This window comes from Carcharodon carcharias, chromosome 18 (genome assembly GCF_017639515.1).
Source record: "Carcharodon carcharias isolate sCarCar2 chromosome 18, sCarCar2.pri, whole genome shotgun sequence".
In the NCBI taxonomy this organism is placed as follows: domain Eukaryota; kingdom Metazoa; phylum Chordata; class Chondrichthyes; order Lamniformes; family Lamnidae; genus Carcharodon; species Carcharodon carcharias.
In genome coordinates this window covers 33,926,096-33,945,841 of record NC_054484.1, presented here as the reverse complement: position 1 = coordinate 33,945,841, position 19,746 = coordinate 33,926,096, and the positions used below count along the sequence as shown (strand labels likewise).

The 19,746-nt window shown below is 43.7% G+C and overlaps 1 protein-coding gene across 2 annotated transcripts in view; it reads left to right on the top strand.

Moving 5' to 3' along the window:
* Positions 1–19,746, top strand: part of chd1l (chromodomain helicase DNA binding protein 1-like) — a 107,862-nt gene that overhangs the window by 50,141 nt on the left and 37,975 nt on the right. For both annotated transcript variants that reach the window (XM_041210719.1, XM_041210721.1), the window contains exons 9-13: positions 914–1,006; positions 2,846–2,942; positions 4,210–4,283; positions 7,482–7,592; positions 10,413–10,527. In XM_041210719.1, the coding sequence (XP_041066653.1) occupies positions 914–1,006; positions 2,846–2,942; positions 4,210–4,283; positions 7,482–7,592; positions 10,413–10,527 (490 nt within the window). The remainder of the gene's footprint in view (positions 1–913; positions 1,007–2,845; positions 2,943–4,209; positions 4,284–7,481; positions 7,593–10,412; positions 10,528–19,746) is intronic.

The following is a 19,746-nucleotide window of genomic DNA, read 5'->3' as shown; positions in this document are numbered from 1 at the left end:
GAGTATTGTGTACAGTACTGTTCTCCTTATTTAAAGAAAGATGTAAACGTGTTAGTAGCAGTTCAGAGAAGGTTTACTACACCAATGCCAGGAATGGGCGGGCTGTTTTATGAGGAAAGGCTGGACAGGTTAGGCTTGTATCCACTGGAATTAAGAGTAAGAGGTGACTTGACTGAAACATAAGATCCTGAGGGGCCTTGACAGGGTGGATGTGGAGAGGATGTTCCCTTTTATGGGAAAATCTAGAACTAGGGGTCACTGTTTAAAAATAAGGGGTCGCTCATTTAAGACAGAGATGGGAAATTTTTTCACTGAGGGCTGAGTGTCTTTGGAACTCTCTTCCTCAAAAGTCAGTGGAAGCAGAGTCTTTGAATATTTTTAACACAGAGTTAGATAGATTCTTGAACAACAAAGGGGTGAAAGGTTATTGGGGGTAGGCAGGAATGTGAGGTTGATACATTCAGAGCAGCCATGATCTTATTGAATGGTGGAACAGGCTAGAGGGGTCAAGTGGCCTACTCCTCCTAATTTGTATATATCAATTCCTGGAGAGGGATTTGAACCTGGAGCGTCTGGAGTGGGATGCTACCACTGTGCCACGAAGCCTCCTATTCTTAAAACCTACCCCTTCAATTTAAACAAGCCTTTGCTCATCTGACCTACTATCTCCTTATGTGGCTCAGTATCATACTTTGTTTTATAATGCTCCTGCAGGGTGCCTTTGGATGTTTCAATATGTTAAAGGCACGATATGACTATAAGTTGTTTTATTTTGAATATTCCTTGAATTCACAATCATTTCTTAACTCCCATGATAATAAGGTTAGCAGTTGAATATATTTCCTATAGAATTGTAATGTAGAAGCAAATTCCAGTGCAATTATTTTTGATTCTTTCAAAATTTTAATTTCAGATGCATTTGAGAATGAAACGGGCAAGAAAGCTCGATTGATGAATATCTTAATCCAACTTAGAAAATGTGTTGACCATCCTTATCTTTTTGATGGTAAGTGGAGCAGTTATTCTGAAAAAGATTTGAAAGTCAATTGGTGCTCTGTTTCACCTCTGTGATCTAAATTTAAATTCAAACCAGGCAGTGGTAGAAAAAATAAGCTATAAGTGTTTCAGGTGAAATGGTTTTGGGTAACTTTTACTGGGTAAGACTAACCACAAAATTGACAGTCTTGCACATAGTGGTCTAAGCTTGTGTGGCAAAGAATGACTGCACTTCATTTATATGGAGACTTCACAGATCCTCTGGATACCCAAAAGATCTTCACAGCCAATTAATTACATTAGAATTATGGTCACTGTCATTAGTTAGGAAAATGTAGCAACTAATTTGTACACAAGGTCACCCAGATAGAAAATGAGGCGACTGGTTAGTTAAACTGTTATTGATGGTATTGGTTAAGGAAGAAATATTGGAATATTGGGACACTGGAGTCATACCTAGCACAAAGGAAGATGGATGTGGTTGTTGGAGGCGTCTCAGCTGCAGGACATCACGGCAGAAGTTCTTCAGAGTAGTGTCCTAGGCCCAACCATCTTCAGCTGCTTCATCAATGACCCTCCTTCCATCATAAGGTCAGAAGTTGAGATGTTCGCTGATGATTGCACAATATTCAGCACCATTCGCATTAGACACCGAAGCAGTCCATGTCCAATTGCATCAAGACCTGGACAATATCCAGGCTTGGGCAGACAAGTGGCAAGTGACATTCGCAGCACACAAGTGCCGGACAATGACCATCTCCAACAAGAGAGAATCTAACTATAGCCCCTTGATATTCAGTGGCATTAGCATCACTGAATCCCCCACTATCAACATCCTGGGGGTTACCATTGACCAGAAACTGAACTGGACTAGCCATATAAATACTATGGCTAAAAGAGCAGGTCAGAAGCTAGGAATCCTGCAGTGAGTAACTCGCCACCTGACTCCCCAAAGCCTGCCCACCATCTACAATACACAGGTCAGGATTGTGATGGAAACCCTCCACTTGCCTGCAACTCCACTCAACAACACTCAAGAAGCTTGACACCATCCAGGACAAAGCAGCCTGCTTGATTGGCATCCTGTCCACAAACATTCACTCCATCCACCATCGATGCATAGTGGTAGCAGTGTGTACCATCTGCAAGAGGCACTGCAGGAACTCATCAAGGCTCCTTAGACAGCACCTTCCAAACCAATGATCACTACCATCTACAAAGACAAGAGCATCAGACAGATAGGGACACCACTATCTGGAAGTTCCTCTCCAAGCCACAGTCCATCCTGACTTGGAAATATATCGCCATTCCTTCACTGTCACTAGGTCAAAAGCCTGGAACCCCTTTCCTAACAGCATTGTGGGTGTACCTACACCACATGGACTGCAGTGGTTCAAGAAGGCAGCTCACCATCACCTTCTTGAGGGCATTTAGGGCAATAAATGCTGGCCTAGACAGTGACGCCCACACCCTGTGAATGGATAAAGAAAAACACTGAAAAAGCCCTGCTTCTCTTTGAATTTCTGAGTTTGAAATATATTGAGATGAACAATATAGGACAGAAGCTTTATCTTTTAACAAATATTGTATATTATAATTTTCAAAATGAATGTACTTCCTGCCTGTGGAAAATTACCTCATGAGGTACTTCTCATGTTGAATGTTGTAAAGCATCAATACAGAAAAATAAGAAATTAACAAAATAAAGTTTCCAGTGGCAAATTGAGAAACAGTTGATATCTATTTTTACTATAATTGTTGCTTTCATTTCTGAAAGAGTGAAAGGAAAAAATGACTGGTTTGAATTCTCAGTCGTCCTTCAGTTTGCTGCTCATGAATTTTTTCTTAGGTGTGGAACCAGAACCATTCCAGATTGGAGATCATCTTGTGGAAGCGAGTGGTAAACTTCACTTACTGGATAAATTACTGGCATTTCTGCACCCCAGGTCTGATTATTAGATTCTAATCTGAAATCACAATGTCAGTACGCTCTTTTCAGTGAGATTATTTTACTTTGGTTGGTACATGTCAAGTCAAAACTAATCATTTTTTGGGAGTAAATCAGGTTTTCCATCAGTGCATGCTTAAAGAGATGCGGAATTACTAGATCCCATAAAATAATGCTGGCTCCAGATGGTAATAGCGGTACAATATTAATTTACTTTACAGTGGTATGAAATTCTTGTTTAGGTGTGAATCTCTGATCAATTAGTTCATCAAAGGGGAAAGCCAAACCACTTTGTTCTGATGCAAAACATATGGCATAGCTGGCTTAAACGCCATACATTCAAGCAAAAGTTTTTGACTGAGAGCCATCTTTGCATTGGTATAATCTGTATTTTGCGAGCCAGCATTTTGGACTAGTTTAGCCAGTTTGTTGGATTTGCAGTATTTAAAGAATTTGATAATCTCACAGAATCACAGTGCAGAAGAGGCCTTTTGGCCCGTCGAGGCTGCACCGACACGTGAGAAACACATGACCTACCTTCCTAATCCCATTTACCAGCACTTGGCCCATAGCCTTGATAATCTGCCAGAAGAATTTATAATCTATGTTGCATTAATAGACAATCGTTGAGGTCTAGGTGGTACGAATTGAGTTTTTGCCTCATAATTTAACCTTGTCGTTTTCATCAATATAAAAATAGAGACAAAATACTCTGTGTATGAAGTTTAAAGTAAAAGCTTTTGGATTTATTTTTGTAGTTTTCAGCACTTTTTTATTGCTACACTTTTCCAAAGATAAATGAACAAATTAAGTTATTTTAAAATGGGGGGAATATGTTAACTATTTTGTATTGTCTATATTTTCATGCAAAAATATTTTGAGAATTATGCATGAAAGGTTTTTTTTACTACAAAGTCTGAAAAGATGTTAAAACCATCCACCATGAGGCTTGTGTTCCTTGCCGATGGGAGTTACCTCATCTATCATTCCTGGACACCAGGCTAAGATTGCGAATGTGCTTTTCTAGGAATTCCAACTTTATATTAAACTTTATAATAAAAGACCAACTTAAATGTTTTATTTCCTGAAAATTGTGACTTATAATATGTTGTCATACACCAGTATATTTGGTATCATCAGAAAGGCCTGTTACCAGAGGTACATGCATGGTATAGAATTTAAAAGGGAGAACAAACATGGAGAGAACAATGCATCTTAAACAAAGCGTATGTTATTCAGTTGCAATTTTATTTTATTAATTACAGAGGTCATCGAGTGTTGCTGTTTTCTCAGATGACAAGAATGTTGGACATCTTGCAGGACTACATGGAATATAGAGGTGAAAGCTACCAATGATTTTATACAGTGATTACATTTAAGCCAAAAGTTTTGGGGGAAAAAAAATCAAAACGTTTGCAGAATATTGCAGTATATTTGTCTCAATTTCCAGTTTTGTAACCAAAATGGCATCTGAGGTCTCAGAAAAGGCCTGGGTTCCATTTTGCCAGATCGCAGTTGAACTTGCTAAGTTTTGGCAAGTCTTTTTGATTAATAAAAGACAAACGTGCGAACAGTATTACATTATTTAATTTGATGTTAATCCTTTCAGGGAGTATCTAAAAGACACTTGACACAGAGTCAGCTGTAGATAAAAGCAAGGCAGCAGTTTGTTCAGTACAAGTATGCACACAGGGGAAATGCTCTCTCAGAATGCTCTAAGAAGCCAGTTTGAAGTTACACAATTTCTGTCAGTTATTTATACCATCTTTGGGATACCTCATCATTAACTCTCAATGTTCTTATATGTCTAGTTCGTTACATCCATAATTACAAATGAGTTTGTAAAACAATCACAGAATGATCTGACCTTCAGCACAAATGACGTCCATAGTTTATTCCAAAACATGGACCTTGCTTATCTTATCCTGACGTTTTGTTGCAGTGCCAAATTAGCTTATTTGCATATCTTAGCTTGGCCCTGAGGTCAGGCAAACAGTTTATCATAGTATAACTCAGAGATCATTCATCAACTTATTTTATCCTGACCCAAAGGTCACATTCCTTAGCTTATCATGAACAGGCTGATGGGCTAGTTATTAATTTCCTGGCTTGGCCAAAAGGCCATTTTCCCTATTGCACCCATTCTAGTTTTTTTTCTGCAAACACTTTTAAAACTTATATCCACAACCTGTGCTAGCGTGGGTGATCCCATTATATGTCCTGATATGCCACTTTAATCTGATAGAAATTCTGTTCATTATGATGTAATCTTGTTGCTGCATAAATAGTTAGTGGACAAGTCAACTAAATGATCCTTCTCCATGACTGACCCTCACTGATCCTCACTCACTGATCCCAGTACTGACCCTCACTGATCTTCGCTCACTGATCCCAGTACTGACCCTCACTGATCCCAGTACTGACCCCCACTGATCCTCACTCACTGATCCCAGTACTGACCTTCACTGATCCTCACTCACTGGTCCCAGTACTGACACTCACTGATCCTCACTCACTGATCCAAGCACTGACCCTCATTGATTCTCACACACTGATCCTCACACACTGATCCCAGAAATGACCCTTACTGGGAATCCTCAGTCACTGATCCCAGTACTGACCCTCACTGATCCTCACTCACTGATCCCAGTACCGACCCTCACTGATCCTCACTCACTGATCCTCGCACACTGATCCCAGTACTGACCCTCACTGGGAATCCTCACTCATTGATCTCTGAAGGTGGAGGGGCACGTTAGTGGGGTGGTGGAAAAGGCATATGGGACACTTGCCTTTATCATTCGAGGCATAGATTACAAAAGTAGGGAGGTCATGTTGGAGTTGTGTAGAACCTTAGTGAGGCCACGGCTGGAATTCTGTGTGCAGTTCTGGTTGCCACATTATAGGAAGGATGTGATTGCATTGGCGGGGGTGCAGAGGAGTGTCACCTGGATGATGCCTGGGAGAAACATTTAAGTATGAAGAGAGGTTGGATAGACCTGGGTTGTTTTCGTTGGAGCAGAGAAGACCGATGGGGCGACCTGATCGAGGTGTTCAAAATTATGAGGGGTATGTACAGGGTGGATAGGGAGCAGCTGTTCCCCTTAGTTGAAGGGTCAGTCACAAGGGGGCATAAGTTCAAGGTGAGGGGCAGGAGGTTTAGGGGGGATGTGAGGAAAAACTTTTTTACCCAGTGGGTGGTGACGGTCTGGAATGCATTGCCTGGGAGGGTGATGGAGGCGGGTTGCCTCACATCCTTTAAAAAGTACCTGGATGAGCACTTGGCACGTCATAACATTCAAGGCTATGGGCCAAGTGCTGATAAATGGGATTAGGTAGGTAGGTCAGGTGTTTCTCACGTGTCGGTGCAGACTCGATGGGCCGAAGAGCCTCTTCTGCACTGTGATTCTGTGATAACATTTGGGCTATAAACTACACAGTACAAAGGAGTACTGCATTTTTGGAAGTCCAGTTTATTTGTTCAGACGGAAGGAGTATTTTCCTAGTGTTTCTATAAATATTTATGCCTCAGCCAATTGCACAAAACAGGTTACCTGGTGATTTTATCTCATTGGGTGTCACATTTGCTTACTTAATAGTCATTACATTTCAAAAAGTAATTAATTGGATGTGAAGCACTTTGGGACTTCCTGAAGAAGGGAATGGCAGTATATAAATTTCCTTTTTTTCAAACAAGGGGGGGACTCACTCCCATTAGTAGAATATTGATGTAGTACCAGTTACCAATTCGACACCACCTTCTGGTGATTTTCTTTGTTCCTGGTAGAATTTCTAAGGGAATGGAGTCCCCAGGACCTGTCATACTCCCTTGTATAAGTCTATTGCTAGGGATATTTAACCAGCTTCATTATTGGGTAGAGGTAGTGAAGTGTTGCATTTTTTTGTTTTGGACTCGAGTAAAGTGCTTACTTAATTAACAGTTTGCAGGCTTGAGTGCTTGCTTACATGAACTGTCTCAACACTGAGCCCAAGGAACATATCTAATTGAAAATCCAAAAATATAATGGTTGCTGAAAGGAACCTAATTACTCACATAAAACAACGAACCACGTTACTTATATTTCAAATATATTGGAAGTTTGTGCGTTCAAGTCCCTTGTTCCAGATACTTAAGCACCTAATCTATGTTGACGCTTCAGTGTAGTACTGATAGAACGTGACACTGTCGGAGGTGCTGTCTTTCAGATGAGACGTTAAACCGAGGTCCTGTCTGCCCTCTCTCGGCAATGCAAAAGACCCCCGGCGCTATTTCAAAGAAGAGCAGAGGAATCCTCCGTGGTGATTGGCCCAATGTTTATCCCCCAAACAATATCCCTAAAAGTAAATAATCTAGTCATTATTACATTGTGAGATATTGCTGTGCATAAACTGCCCACCGCATTTCCTACATTACAACAGTAACTACACCTCAAAATATTTAATTGGCTATAAAGTGTTTTGGGAAACCCAAAGTCTTGTAAGGTACTGTATAAACTCAAGGCTTTCTTTCTATGTTTTGGTGATTCTTTTCTTTAAGGTTACAGTTATGAACGTTTGGATGGATCAATACGAGGCGAGGAGCGATATCTTGCTATCAAAAACTTTAATCAACAAGATATTTTTGTTTTCCTTTTAAGCACCAGGGCAGGTTAGTAGAAACAAGAATGATATGTCATAAAATTAATCTGTCTATTCAGAATCATAGAATTTAATAGCACAGACGAGGTCTTTTGGTTCATCTATTCGACCGTGCCTCTCTGAAGGTGTTATCCATCCTACCCTTTCCCTATACTCTTTTAAATGTTTCTTTTTCAAATGTAGAATGGTTACAGCATGGAACGAGGCCATTCAGCTAGCTGTGTCTCTGCAAGAGCAACTCATCTAGTTCTACTTCCTAACCCTTTCCCCGTCGTCCTGCATATTTTTCTCTTCCAATAAGATAACTATTGGATAATTATCTAAATCCCTTTCAAAAATCACAATTTTAAAAAAATCATTCATGTGATGTGGGTGTTGCTGGCTAGGCCAGCATTTATTGCACATCTCTAATTACCCTTAAGGCGGTGGTGAGCTGCCTTCTTGAACCACAGCAGTCCATGTGGTGTAGGTACACCCACAATGCTGGTAGGGAGGGACTTCCAGGATTTTGACCAAGTGACAGTGAAGGAACAGTGATATATTTCCGAGCCAGTATGGTGAGTGGCTTGGAGGGGAATTTTCAGGTGGTGGTGATTCCATGTGTCTGCTGCCCTTGTCCTTCTGGATGGTAGCAGTTGTGGGTTTGGAAGGTGCTCTCTAAGGAGCCTTGTGGATGGTACACACTGCTGCCATTGTGCATCGGTGGTGGAGGGAGCGAACATTTGTGGATTGGGTGCCAATCGAGCGGGCTGCTTTGTTCTAAAGGCATCAAGCTTCTTGTGTGTTGTTGGAGCTGCAGTTATCTAGGCAAGTGGAGAGTATTCCCTCACACTCCTGACTTGCACTTTGCAGATGGCGGACGGGCTTTGGGGAGTGAGTTACTCGCCACAGGATTCCTAGCCTAGCATTTACGTGGCTAGTCCAGTTCAGTTTCTGGTCAATGGTAATCCCCAAATGTTGATAGTGGGGGATTCAGTGATCGTAATGCCATTGAATGTCAAGGGGCGATAGTTAGATTCTCTCTTGTTGGAGATGGTCATTGTTGGCACTTGTGTGATGTGAATGTCACTTGCTACTGTCAGCTCAAGCCTGGATATTGTCCAGGTCTTGCTGCATTTGACTCAGCCTCCACCTAATCTCAGGCAGTGCACTCCAGATCCTGACCACACACTGTGTGATAAAGTTTTCCCTCATCACCTTTGGTTCTTTTGACTTTCAGCTTAAATTTGTGTCCCCTGGTTCTCAACCCTTTTGCCAAGGGGGAACAGTTTCTCCCTATCCGCTCTGTCCAGATCCCTCATGATTTTGAACATCTCGATCAAATCTCCTCTCAACATTCTCTTCTCTAAGGAGAACAATCCCAGCTTCTCCAATCTATCCACATAACTGAGGCTCCTCATCCCTGGAACCATTCTCATAACTTTGCACCCACTCTAAAGCCCTGTGTTCTTCCCTGTGTAATGTCCACAATATTTTACTTGAGACTGAACCAGTATTTTATAAAGGTTTGTTGTAACTTCCTTGCTTTTATACTGTATGCCTCTATACATAAAGTCCAGAATCCTGCATACCTTTTTAACTACTTTCTCAACCTTCAACGATTTGGGCACATATACCCCATGTCTCTCTGTTTCTGCATCCCCTTTAGAATTGTACCCTTTAGATTATATTGCCTCTTGTCATTCTTCATATTTAATTATATCACTTTGCACTTCTCTCCATTGAATTTCATCTGCCATGTGTCCGCCCATTCTGCTAGACTGTCTATGTCCTCTTGAAACTTAACAGTGTCTTCCCCACAGTGGGTCATCTGCAAATTTTGAAATTGTGCCCTGTACACTTAAGTCTAGGGCATTAATATATATCACAAAAAACGGGGGTCTTAGGCACGGGTCCTGGGGAACTCTACTGTAAGTCTTTCTCCAGTGCCGAAAACAAATGTTCGCCACTGGTCTGTTTTCTGTCAGTCAGCCAATTTCACTGCCACTGTCCCTTTTATTTCATAAGCTTCAACTTTGCTGGCAACCCTGTTATTTGGCACTTTATTAAATGCCTATTGGATCTCCCTATAGACCACATGAATTGTATTACCCTCATCAATCCTCCCTGTTATCTCATCAAAATCATGTTGATTAAACACAATTTGCCTTTAACAAATCCATGGCGGCTTTCTTTAATTAATCTATACTGAGAGACTGCTCATATTATCATCGATTTTTTTCTCCCTAAAAGCTTTTCCACTACCAGGGTTAAATAGACTGGCCTTTAGTTTCTTGGTTTATTCTTACTCTTTTTTTGAACAAGGGTGTAACATTTGTAATTCTCCAGTCCTCTAGCACCATCTCCATATTTAAGGAGGATTGGAAGATTATGGCCAGTGTTTCTGCAGTTTCCACTCTGGCTTTTCTCAGCATCTTCGGATGCATCCCATCCAATCTTGGAGATTTACTAACTTCAAGTACAGCCAAATTTTCTAATACCAACTTTTAGCTCATCTAGTATTTCAACAACCTCCTCATTCACTTTGAATCTGGCAGCATCTTCTTCCATGGTCAAGACAGATGAAATTAACACTTCAGCCATGGCCTCTGCCTCTATGCGTCTCTAATCGCCCCCACCTCTCCTTAACTAATTACCTGATCTAAATCCTTTGTAATCTGGAACACCTCTATCAGATCTTGTCTTAATCTTCCTGTTCTAACTAAAAAGGCCACAGTTTCATTAGCTTCACCTATAACCAAAGCAATAACCAATATATTTCACCCATTTCATGGCATCTGCTGCAAAGTTGAGTTTGATTCAGCTCTGATCTGTTTTTTTTTTCATCTAGGTGGTGTCGGAATGAATCTCACTGCTGCTGACACTGTCATATTTGTGGATAGTGATTTTAATCCTCAAAATGACCTCCAGGCAGCAGCGAGGGCCCACAGGATTGGCCAGCAAAAGTGAGTGAATTGATGTTCTGTTGAATCTTTAGTTGTGTATTTGATGCTGATTATCATGCAATCTTGAGGGATTTTGATGCAACTTCAAATATCTGGATTGTGTGCCTTTTGCAAGTTTGTTGCACTCAACTTTTACTTTCTGTAAAACATTGTTTTGTTTTAAAATTTGTTCCTTAAAACTCTTTGCAGTTAATCATTGAGGGTCAATTTTACTTCAGCCAGTCTGTTTCGTCTTATAAACTTGAAAATTGTCCTGTTTATAAAATATTTATGAAATAATGGTTAGCAGGGTGATGGTAGGCTGAATTTACTTGGCTGAAGCAACTAGAAAAGTTTTGGGACTCGGGCTGGTCAAGATGCCCAAGAATGGCTAAAAAAAAGATTTTTAATACTAGCCCTCTTACACAGGTTGGGTTCCAGGGCATGGGGAGAATGAGATAATGAATGGAATGCTCCTTTCTTTCATCCCACCCATTCGTGAATGGTTGTCAGGCTTTCTAATATTTGTATCATAACGCCTAGATAAATCATGGAAAAGAACAAGGAACACTCCTCCCCTGACCTGTGTCCCAGCTATCCCCATTTATAGATGTACAAATATCCATCACCTGTTTAACAATGTAATTGCCATTAAACCTTAACAATGTAATTGCCAATAATATTGACATTTATGAAGGAAGAGGATGCTGACAAAATACTGGTAGAAGTGAAGATAGGAGAGGTAAAGGATAGAGTGAAAATTGATAGACAGGATTTTCTGGAAAGCCTGGCTATGCTTAGAGTGAATAAGTTACCTGGTTCGGATGTCTTGTATACCAGATTGCCAAGGGAAGACTGGGTGAAAACAGTGGGAGGGCTTGCCGTAATCTTCCAATTTTCCCAAGATACAGGGAGGTATCAGAAAGATATGACACCCCTGTTCAAGAAAGGGTATAAGGACATTCCTAGTAACTACAGGCTGGTCAGTTTAACATCAATGGTGGATAAGGTTTTAGAAACAATAATCAGGGGAAAAATTAACAGCATTTGGAGAGGCTTGAGTTAATCAAGGTATGGATTTGTAAAAGGCGGATCATGTCTGACTAATCTAATTGAATTTTTTGTTGAAGTAACAGAGATTGATGAAGGAAATGCAGTGGATGTTGTTTATATGGATTTTAAGAAAGAGTTTGACAAAGCACCACATGAAAGTTTGGTTAACAAAATTGAGGCTTATGAAATAGGAAGATTTTAAAAATTGGCTTAAGGACAGAAAACAGTGAGTTGTGGTAAATAGTTATTTTTCAGGCTGGGGTGTTTTTCCCCAAGGTTCAGTGCTGAGACCCTTTTTTTTGCTATATATAAATGACTTGGATATTGGGATGGAGTTTAAAACTTCAACATTTGCTGATGATGCCAAATTTGGAGATGGAGCAAACAGTGAGAATAATACCAATCCACAGCAACAGTTCTCAACACACTTTAGGAAGGATGGGAACCTCCTTGAGAGGGTGCAGAGGTGATTTACCAGAATGGTTCCAGCAATGAGAGAAGAAGATGTTTTTTCCCTCCTGGCAGCAAATGAAGTTAAGGAGAGATTTGAGAGAGGTGTACAAGTTTATGACAGGTTTAGATAATGTAGAGAAAGGAAAGCTGTTCCCATTAGCTGATTATACAAGGACTAGCTAGATGGGACACAGATTTAAGGTTTAGGGCAAGAGATACAAGTCAGATGTGAGGAAGAACTTTTGTGCACAGCGAGTGGTAATGACCTGGTACTCATTGCCTTTGAATGGGGGGACACAAACATTGGGTGGTATCGCCCCAGATTTGCACTAAGTGTGGTAGCGGGCAGGTAAAATGACATTTTACTCGCCGGCCATGATGGTGGGTTTTCACGCTGTATCGATCCAAATCTGCCACATTATTTATGCATTCCCAGGAAACACACCATTTCCATGGCGGGCAGGCTGTCATTCGTCTGCCCGCAATCACCTTGCTGCTTCAGCACGCTGGGCGCTATATTTAAACTCCAACTGTGTGCACACACCTCAGTGCTTCTAGACCATGACTACTGCAGGGAAGAGAGAGCCCTGAAAGGCAAAAAGACCGCAGCCCCCAGGTTCAACGACGTGTCACTGGAACGCCTTTTGGATGCCGTGGAGTCCCGCTGGGATGTCCTCTACCCCGGCTCTGGCCACAGGATGGACAACGGCATGACCAACCAGGCTTGGGAGGTGGTGGCAGTGGTGGTCAGTGCCAACGTCCTTCAAAAGAGGACACCCATCCACTGCCGCACGAAGATAATGATCTCCTCCATTCCGCCAGGGTAAGTCACTCTTCTCATCACTCTCAGCTCTCACATTCACAAGCCCATCACACATCCATAGGGCCCTCACTCACTGCCGGTTCAAGGGACAATCACTCTCTCTCACTCTCAGTCATTGTCCTCATCCTGTCCATGGGATCACTCACTACCCACCCATGCCAGGCATACTTATCATATGGCCTGGCAGGCATCCTGCTTGCATTTTCTCCATCTCTATTCATGCAGGACAAACTAGCACACAACAACAGGGAGAGGTCGCTGACCGGTGAAGGAATGCCTGAAATCAGGGTCCTCAAGGACTTTGAAAACAAAGTCATCCAGCTGACCATTAATGATCTGAATCGGTCCTCTGCTGACGTTGAGGTCAGCAGTGCTCTACCAAGTGAGGGTCCAGCAGTGCAACATACGTCAACCACGCTGAGAGTGATGTGTCCTGTTTCACAGGCCACTGCCATGCACTAATTATCTCTCTTTGCTTCCACAGACAAATCTGGGAAACAGCTGAAGGAGTCCATGACCCAGGGCCTCCAATCAAGCCCCGAAGAAACCTTTGAAGAGGAATCTGGAGGCACCCTCCTTGAAGTCCCGACAAAGCGCTCATCAACACCCTGCACCTGTGCAGAGACACACACCTCAGTGGGACCTAGCTTTCGAATAGTCTCGGGATCACAATCTGGTGAACACATTGCACTGACTGATCCACAGCAGTTGGCAGCAGGGACTTCACCGAGTGTCCGGCACTCGGAGGACTTTTGGAGGCCAGAAATTTGCTGAGTCCGAGTCAGATGATGAGCCTCTGGACTCAATCACGTTGCAGTTGCTTGAGCTGCAAAGGCAAGCTCGGGAACATCAGGAAGGGATGTTCGCTGCACTCCTCAGATTGCAAGGCACGATGCAGGAATCCATCTGCTTTCACTCTGAGGTGATAGTGCTGGCATTCCAATGCACCGAGGTCAACACTGGTAAGATGGCGGCTGCCATGGAAACCTTGGCCCAGGACATTGGTTCTGCATTCTGTGCAGGCACAACTCCTTCGCTGATGCCATAGTTGGCCTCCAACAGTCTGTATGCAAGAAATCTCACTCCAGCTACCCCTTCTCATCAAGGAGCCAGCCTGGGGCCCTTGGGCACCCAAAGGGAGGAGGATCAGCAGGTGCACACTCCGGGGGCCATCCATCCAGGTGACTCCAAGAGTGTCTGGCCCAAATGAATACCCCCTTCCTGTGACCTCAGCAGCTCCAGCTCCACAGGCCAAGGAGGGTGCCACTGCTACGCAGCAGGATCCCCAAAGCAGGCCGGGGCCCTCCAAGTCTCGGATCCCCAGAGGACGCCCGTCAAGGTCATCGCAGACAGGGCGTTGCTGTCTGCAGGCTGCTTTCATCTCTGCTGTGGATGTCTTGGGATCACCAAGGTATAGGACCACGTTTAGGTAGGTTAAGATGTAGATGCACAGCCTGGCGTGGGTGTTAATCACTTGTACATTCTGTCTACTGTTGTCCAATAAACTCCCAAGAATGTCTCCCTGCCTGTGGCAGCTTTCTTGTCACTCAGACGTGAAACCTTCCTGCACACGATAAAGGCAGGTGTCTCAGTCCAGGGCCGCTTCCCTGTGCTCCGTGCAGCCTTCAGACCAACGTGATGGTCCAGCTTCACACACCCTGGACACATTACAGATGCCTGCACCTCATCGGTGCTTATCATTGCTGCCAGAATGTAGTAGGCAGGTGTCACAGAGTTCTCTCATTCTCCCTGTGTGCTCTCAGCACCTTTAAGATGGGGCTGGTCCCCATCTGTTCAGTATCTGTGACCACTGATGCTGTGCTCCTGAAGGGCTCAAGTGCTAAAGGTGGACAAAGGATCAGATACATCTAAAGTTTCATGGCTGCGTCTCTATGATATGACGCTGATCACAGAGCGCAAGTGAGTTGCCATCAGCCAGACAGGAGTCAGACATTCTCAGAGGCTATGTGAAGATCTATAGAGTGTCCTCACTGCATATCGTTTTCATCCTCCTGCCATCAAGCAACTATTAGGGTCTCCATGACGGGAACATTCTCACAGAGGGTATTTGCGTTGCCATAAGCCTCACTAGAGTCAAACATTCACAGATGCAATGTGAAGATCTATGGGGGTCATCTCACAGCATATTGTCATCATTCTGCACAAATGTAGCAGCTATGAAGGCCTCCTGAGCGTGCTTGCCTCGTCTAGTCAGTGCGAGGGCCTCGTCATCGTCGCCTTTGCAGACCTCCTCACCTCCATCCCTGTCAGTGAGGTCCTCATTGGAGCAGACCTCCAACTCCTCCATTTCCTCCTCAGCCAGCTTGTTGCAGGTTGTAAAGGGCGCAGCAGATGATGACAATGCATGACAGATCTCCACCAGTCCAAGCACCAGAACCTCATCTTCAGCATCCCGATGGTCTGCTCCACCAAGTTGCAAGCTGCAGCATGAGCTTCATTATACTGTCTCTCTGCTGCAGTCTGAGGCCGTTGCATGGGTGTCATCAGCCACATCCTCTGCAGGTAGCCCTTGTGCCGGAAGAGCCATCCCTGCAGCTTCTCTGGACCCTGGAAAACATCGGGATCTGTGACTGTCTGAGAATATAGCAGTCATGCACACTCCTTGGAAGTCATGTGCACATCTGCAGGATGTGTTTCTGGTGGTCACACACCAGCTGCACATTCAGCGAGTGGAGCTCCTTGCAGTTGATATAGTTCACCATGTGTTGCGATGGCGATCTTGAGCACCAAGTAAATGCAGTCAGTTGCACCCTGCACTGGTGGGAAGCCCAAGATCTTGGCGAATCCAGCGCTCTTGCGTCCTGGCTGTCCTGGTTCCGGGCGAAATGCACAAAGTCGTGTGCCCTCACAAAGATGGCATCCATGACCTCATGGATGCATTTGTGGGTGGAGGCTTATGAGATCCCACAGAGGTCACCTGTGGAGCCCTGAAAGGAGCCGCTGGCGTAGAAATTGAGCACCGCGGTCACTTTTGCGGCCACTGGCCATGGATGCCTCCATGTCCCCATGGCACCAAATCCTACAATAGCTAGCAGATTCCCCAGTTCCCTAGAAATGCGCAGTCTTTGGCGACATTGGATCTCAGTTTTCTGGAAGAATGAAAGGTGGTGTCAATAGATCCTGTGTGTCGTAGACACCAACCAGTGACAGCTTGCTGCGGCTCTTGGGCAGCGTGTGTGGGAGCCCTTGCTGCCCCTTTTTCCTGAGGCTACTGCTCCTGCCCTGCACAGCCAGGAGCCTCAGTTGCTCTCTCCAGGCCATCAGGCTTACAACAAGTTCACCAGGCTCCATGATCCTGATGTACTCCTCCTGCAGGTTGAAAGAGAGAGAGACACGTGGTTAGCATGGGTGTACTAAGAACCTGTCCTGGTTAGGTGTGAAGGCCCCTTAATGCTTCCCAGAAGTGCTGGCCACCACTTGGATGGCCAGAGTTTAGTGCACTGCATGACTGCCCAAAACCCCACCATCCCTGCCCCATTCCACCCAACTGATTGGCGACAGCTTTGCCCACTGGACTGCATGCTGTGCTCTCAGCTCAGGCGCAGGCATTCTCCTAATCCACGCTGCAAGGCTGTACTGTTAGCTTGAACCATGGGCAAGACTGGTCCAAACCGGAATGCTGACATTACCAGGGGCTGTGAGTGCCTCCAGCAGTGACTGCTCCATGGCCAGCTTTAGCGAGGAGATTGTACAATGTGTGCAGTCGTCCAATTATTCAGCACTAAATTGCTCATAACTTTGCAGTCTGTGCCCAAGGGTTGAAAAGCTCTGGAGTAGTTGGTGGCACCTTGCCTCTGCATGCTCGAGTGGGAAGATAGGCTAGAAGCCCGACTCCAATCATATCAATGTGGCTGCATGTTAACTGTCTCAGTTGCAAAGGAATGGTCACTTTATACAGGTTTCCCTAACACGTGGCTGCTTCCTTCGCCACCCTTCTCTCCCACAACTAATGCATATGCGCTATATTCAACTCCACCCCCCCCCAAGTAGCCTAAATGGTAGGTCTGCTCTTGCACCCCTGCACCAGCACCCACCCCTGCCAAATGCCCCTGAAGCTTGAAGACCACAAGCGACCCTGGCGAGTACTGTGTACTTGCCTCAGAGTTCCCCTCAAAGTGCAGCCCGCCAAATGCATGTTTTTTATGTGCTGTTGTAAAACACATCAGCGTGCTTTCCAGCTGATGAACACAGATGATCCAACGGGCAGTGGATGGGACGATTCCGACAGACTGGCCTAATAATAATATGCAGATGTATTACAATGAGATTCCTGATGTCCAATGGCAGAGAACACGGCCTGCCATCAGTGGGCTGAACAGACAATCGCGAACTAGTTTTGCACCATCATGAAACCAATCGCGCCATATTGTCCGCGCATGCTACCGAACATGCCTAACGCTGGTGGACACGGAAAATCCCGGCCATCATCTAATCACCCTTTAGTACCTGTCTTCCGTGTGCCTTTGCCTGTCCTTGTGCCCTTATCTTGGGATATGAGAGTCTGCTGAGAGGAAGGGCCATTCACATCTTAAACAAAGAGCAGTGCAAGCAAACAGATTTCATTTAAACAAAGAGCGGGGTGAGTGTGCAGACTTAATTTAAAACAAAGAGCGGGGTGAGTGTGCAGACTTCATTTAAAACAAAGAGCGGGGTGAGTGTGCAGACTTCATTTAAAACAAAGAGCGGGGTGAGTGTGCAGACTTCATTTAAAACAAAGAGCAGTGTGTGTGCGTAGACTTTATTTAAACAAAGAGCGTTTGAGGAGCTGTGTGGACGAGAGCAGGGAATGCAGGGAAGAAAGCAAACTGACCATGGCACTGTGGTACAGGGAGCCATTCGAGTAAGGGGAGAAAATAGAAATGTAGTAGTGGTAGGGGACAGTATAATTAGCGGGATAAATACTGTTTTCTGCAGCCGTGAGCGTGGGTCCCGAAGGCTTTGTTGTCTGCCTGGTGCCAGGATTAAGGACACCTCAGAGGATCTTGGAGTGGGAGGGGAGGGATCCTGTTGTCATCATCCACATTGGTACTAATGATGTTGATAGGACTAGAAAGGAGGTTCTACTGAAAGAATTTGAACAGTTAGGAGCTAAATTAAAAAGCAGAATCTCCAAGGTAATAATCTCGGGATTGCTACCTGAACTACGGGAAAACTGGCATAGGGTAATAGGGTAAATAAGGTCAAGGAGGTAAAAAGGCAAAATTAATGATGCTTTACTTAAATGCTCATAGTATTCAGAACAAAATAAATGAATTAACATCACAAATAGAGGTTAATAGGTATGATCTTATAGCCATTACCGAGACGTGGTTACAAGGAGATCAAAGCTGGGAACTAAATATACAGAGATATGTGACTTTTCGAAAGGTCAGGCCGGAAGGAAAGGATGGTGGGGTAGCTTTGTTAGTACGAAACGGAAATGAAGTCTGTACAATAACAGGAAATGATCTTGGATCGGAAGATGTAGAATCCATATGGGTGGAAGGAAAGAAATAACAAGGGGAAGAAGAGTAGTCTATAGGTCCCCTAACAGTAGCCGTGCTGCAGGACAGAGAATAAATCAGGAGATAATGAGGGCATGTAAAGAAAAAAGGTAGTATATTAATCATGGATGACTTTAATCTTCATGTAGATTGGGAAAATCAAATTGGCAAAGGGAGCCACGAGCAAGAATTCCTAGTGTGTATTCAGGACAGTTTCCTAGAACAATATGTTATGGATCCAGCCAGGGATCAGGTATTTTGGATCTGGTAATGTATAATGAGGCAGGTTTAATAAATAATCTCAGAGTAAAGGATCCCCAAGGAAATAGTGACCATCGCATGGTGGAATTATGCATTCAGTTTGAGAGTGAGAACCTTGGGTTAGAAACAACTGTGCTAAACTTAAATAAGGATAATTACAAAGGACTGTGAGGGCAGAGTTGGCTGGAGTGGACTGGGAAAGCAGCTTAGCAGAAAAGATGTTTGATGAACAATAGCAGATGTTTAAGAAAATAGTTCATGACTTGCAACAAAGATATATCCCAATGAGGAAGGACTCTAGGAAGGGGATAAACCCGCCATGGTTAACCAAGTAAGTTAAGAATAGTATCAAATTGAAAGAAAAAACATGCAATGTGGCAAAGATTAGTGGTAAGCCAGAGGATTGGGAAAGTTTTGAAAACCAACAGACGACCAAAAAAAAATAGAGGGAGAAAATAAGCTTTGGGGGTAAACTAGCAAGTAATATAAAATGAAGAGCTTCTTTAAGTATATAAAAAGGAAGAGAACGGCCAAAGTCAATATAGGCCCCTTAGAAAATGAGGCTGGGGAAATAGGAATGGGGAACCAGGAAATGGCAGAGGAGTTGAATAAATACTTTGCATCAGTCTTCATGGCAGAAGACACTAATAGCATACCAAAAATGCTAAATAATCAAGGGGCAAAACTGGGGGAGGAAATAAATGCAATAACTATCACGCGAGAAAATGCATTAGGGAAACTAGTGAGGCTAAAGGCCGATAAGTCACCTGGACCTGGGTTGCATCCTGGGATACTAAAGGAAATAGCTGCAGAGAAAGTGAATGTTTAGATTCAGGAAAAGTCCCAGAGGATTGGAAAACTGCCAATGTAACACCCTTATGCAAAAAGGGTGGGGGACAAAGACAGGTAACTATAGGGCAGCAAGCTTAACATCTGTCATTGGAATAGCAGAGCTTTTAGAAATGCATAATTAAATCAAGCAGAGTCAGCATGGCTTCATGAAGGGGAATTCATGCCTGACAAATTTAGTAGAATTCTTTGAGGAAGTAACAAGTAAAGGGGAACCAGTAGATGTAATATATTTGGATTTCCAAAAGGCATTTGATAAAGTATCGCACATATGGCTACTTAATAAGATAAGAGCCT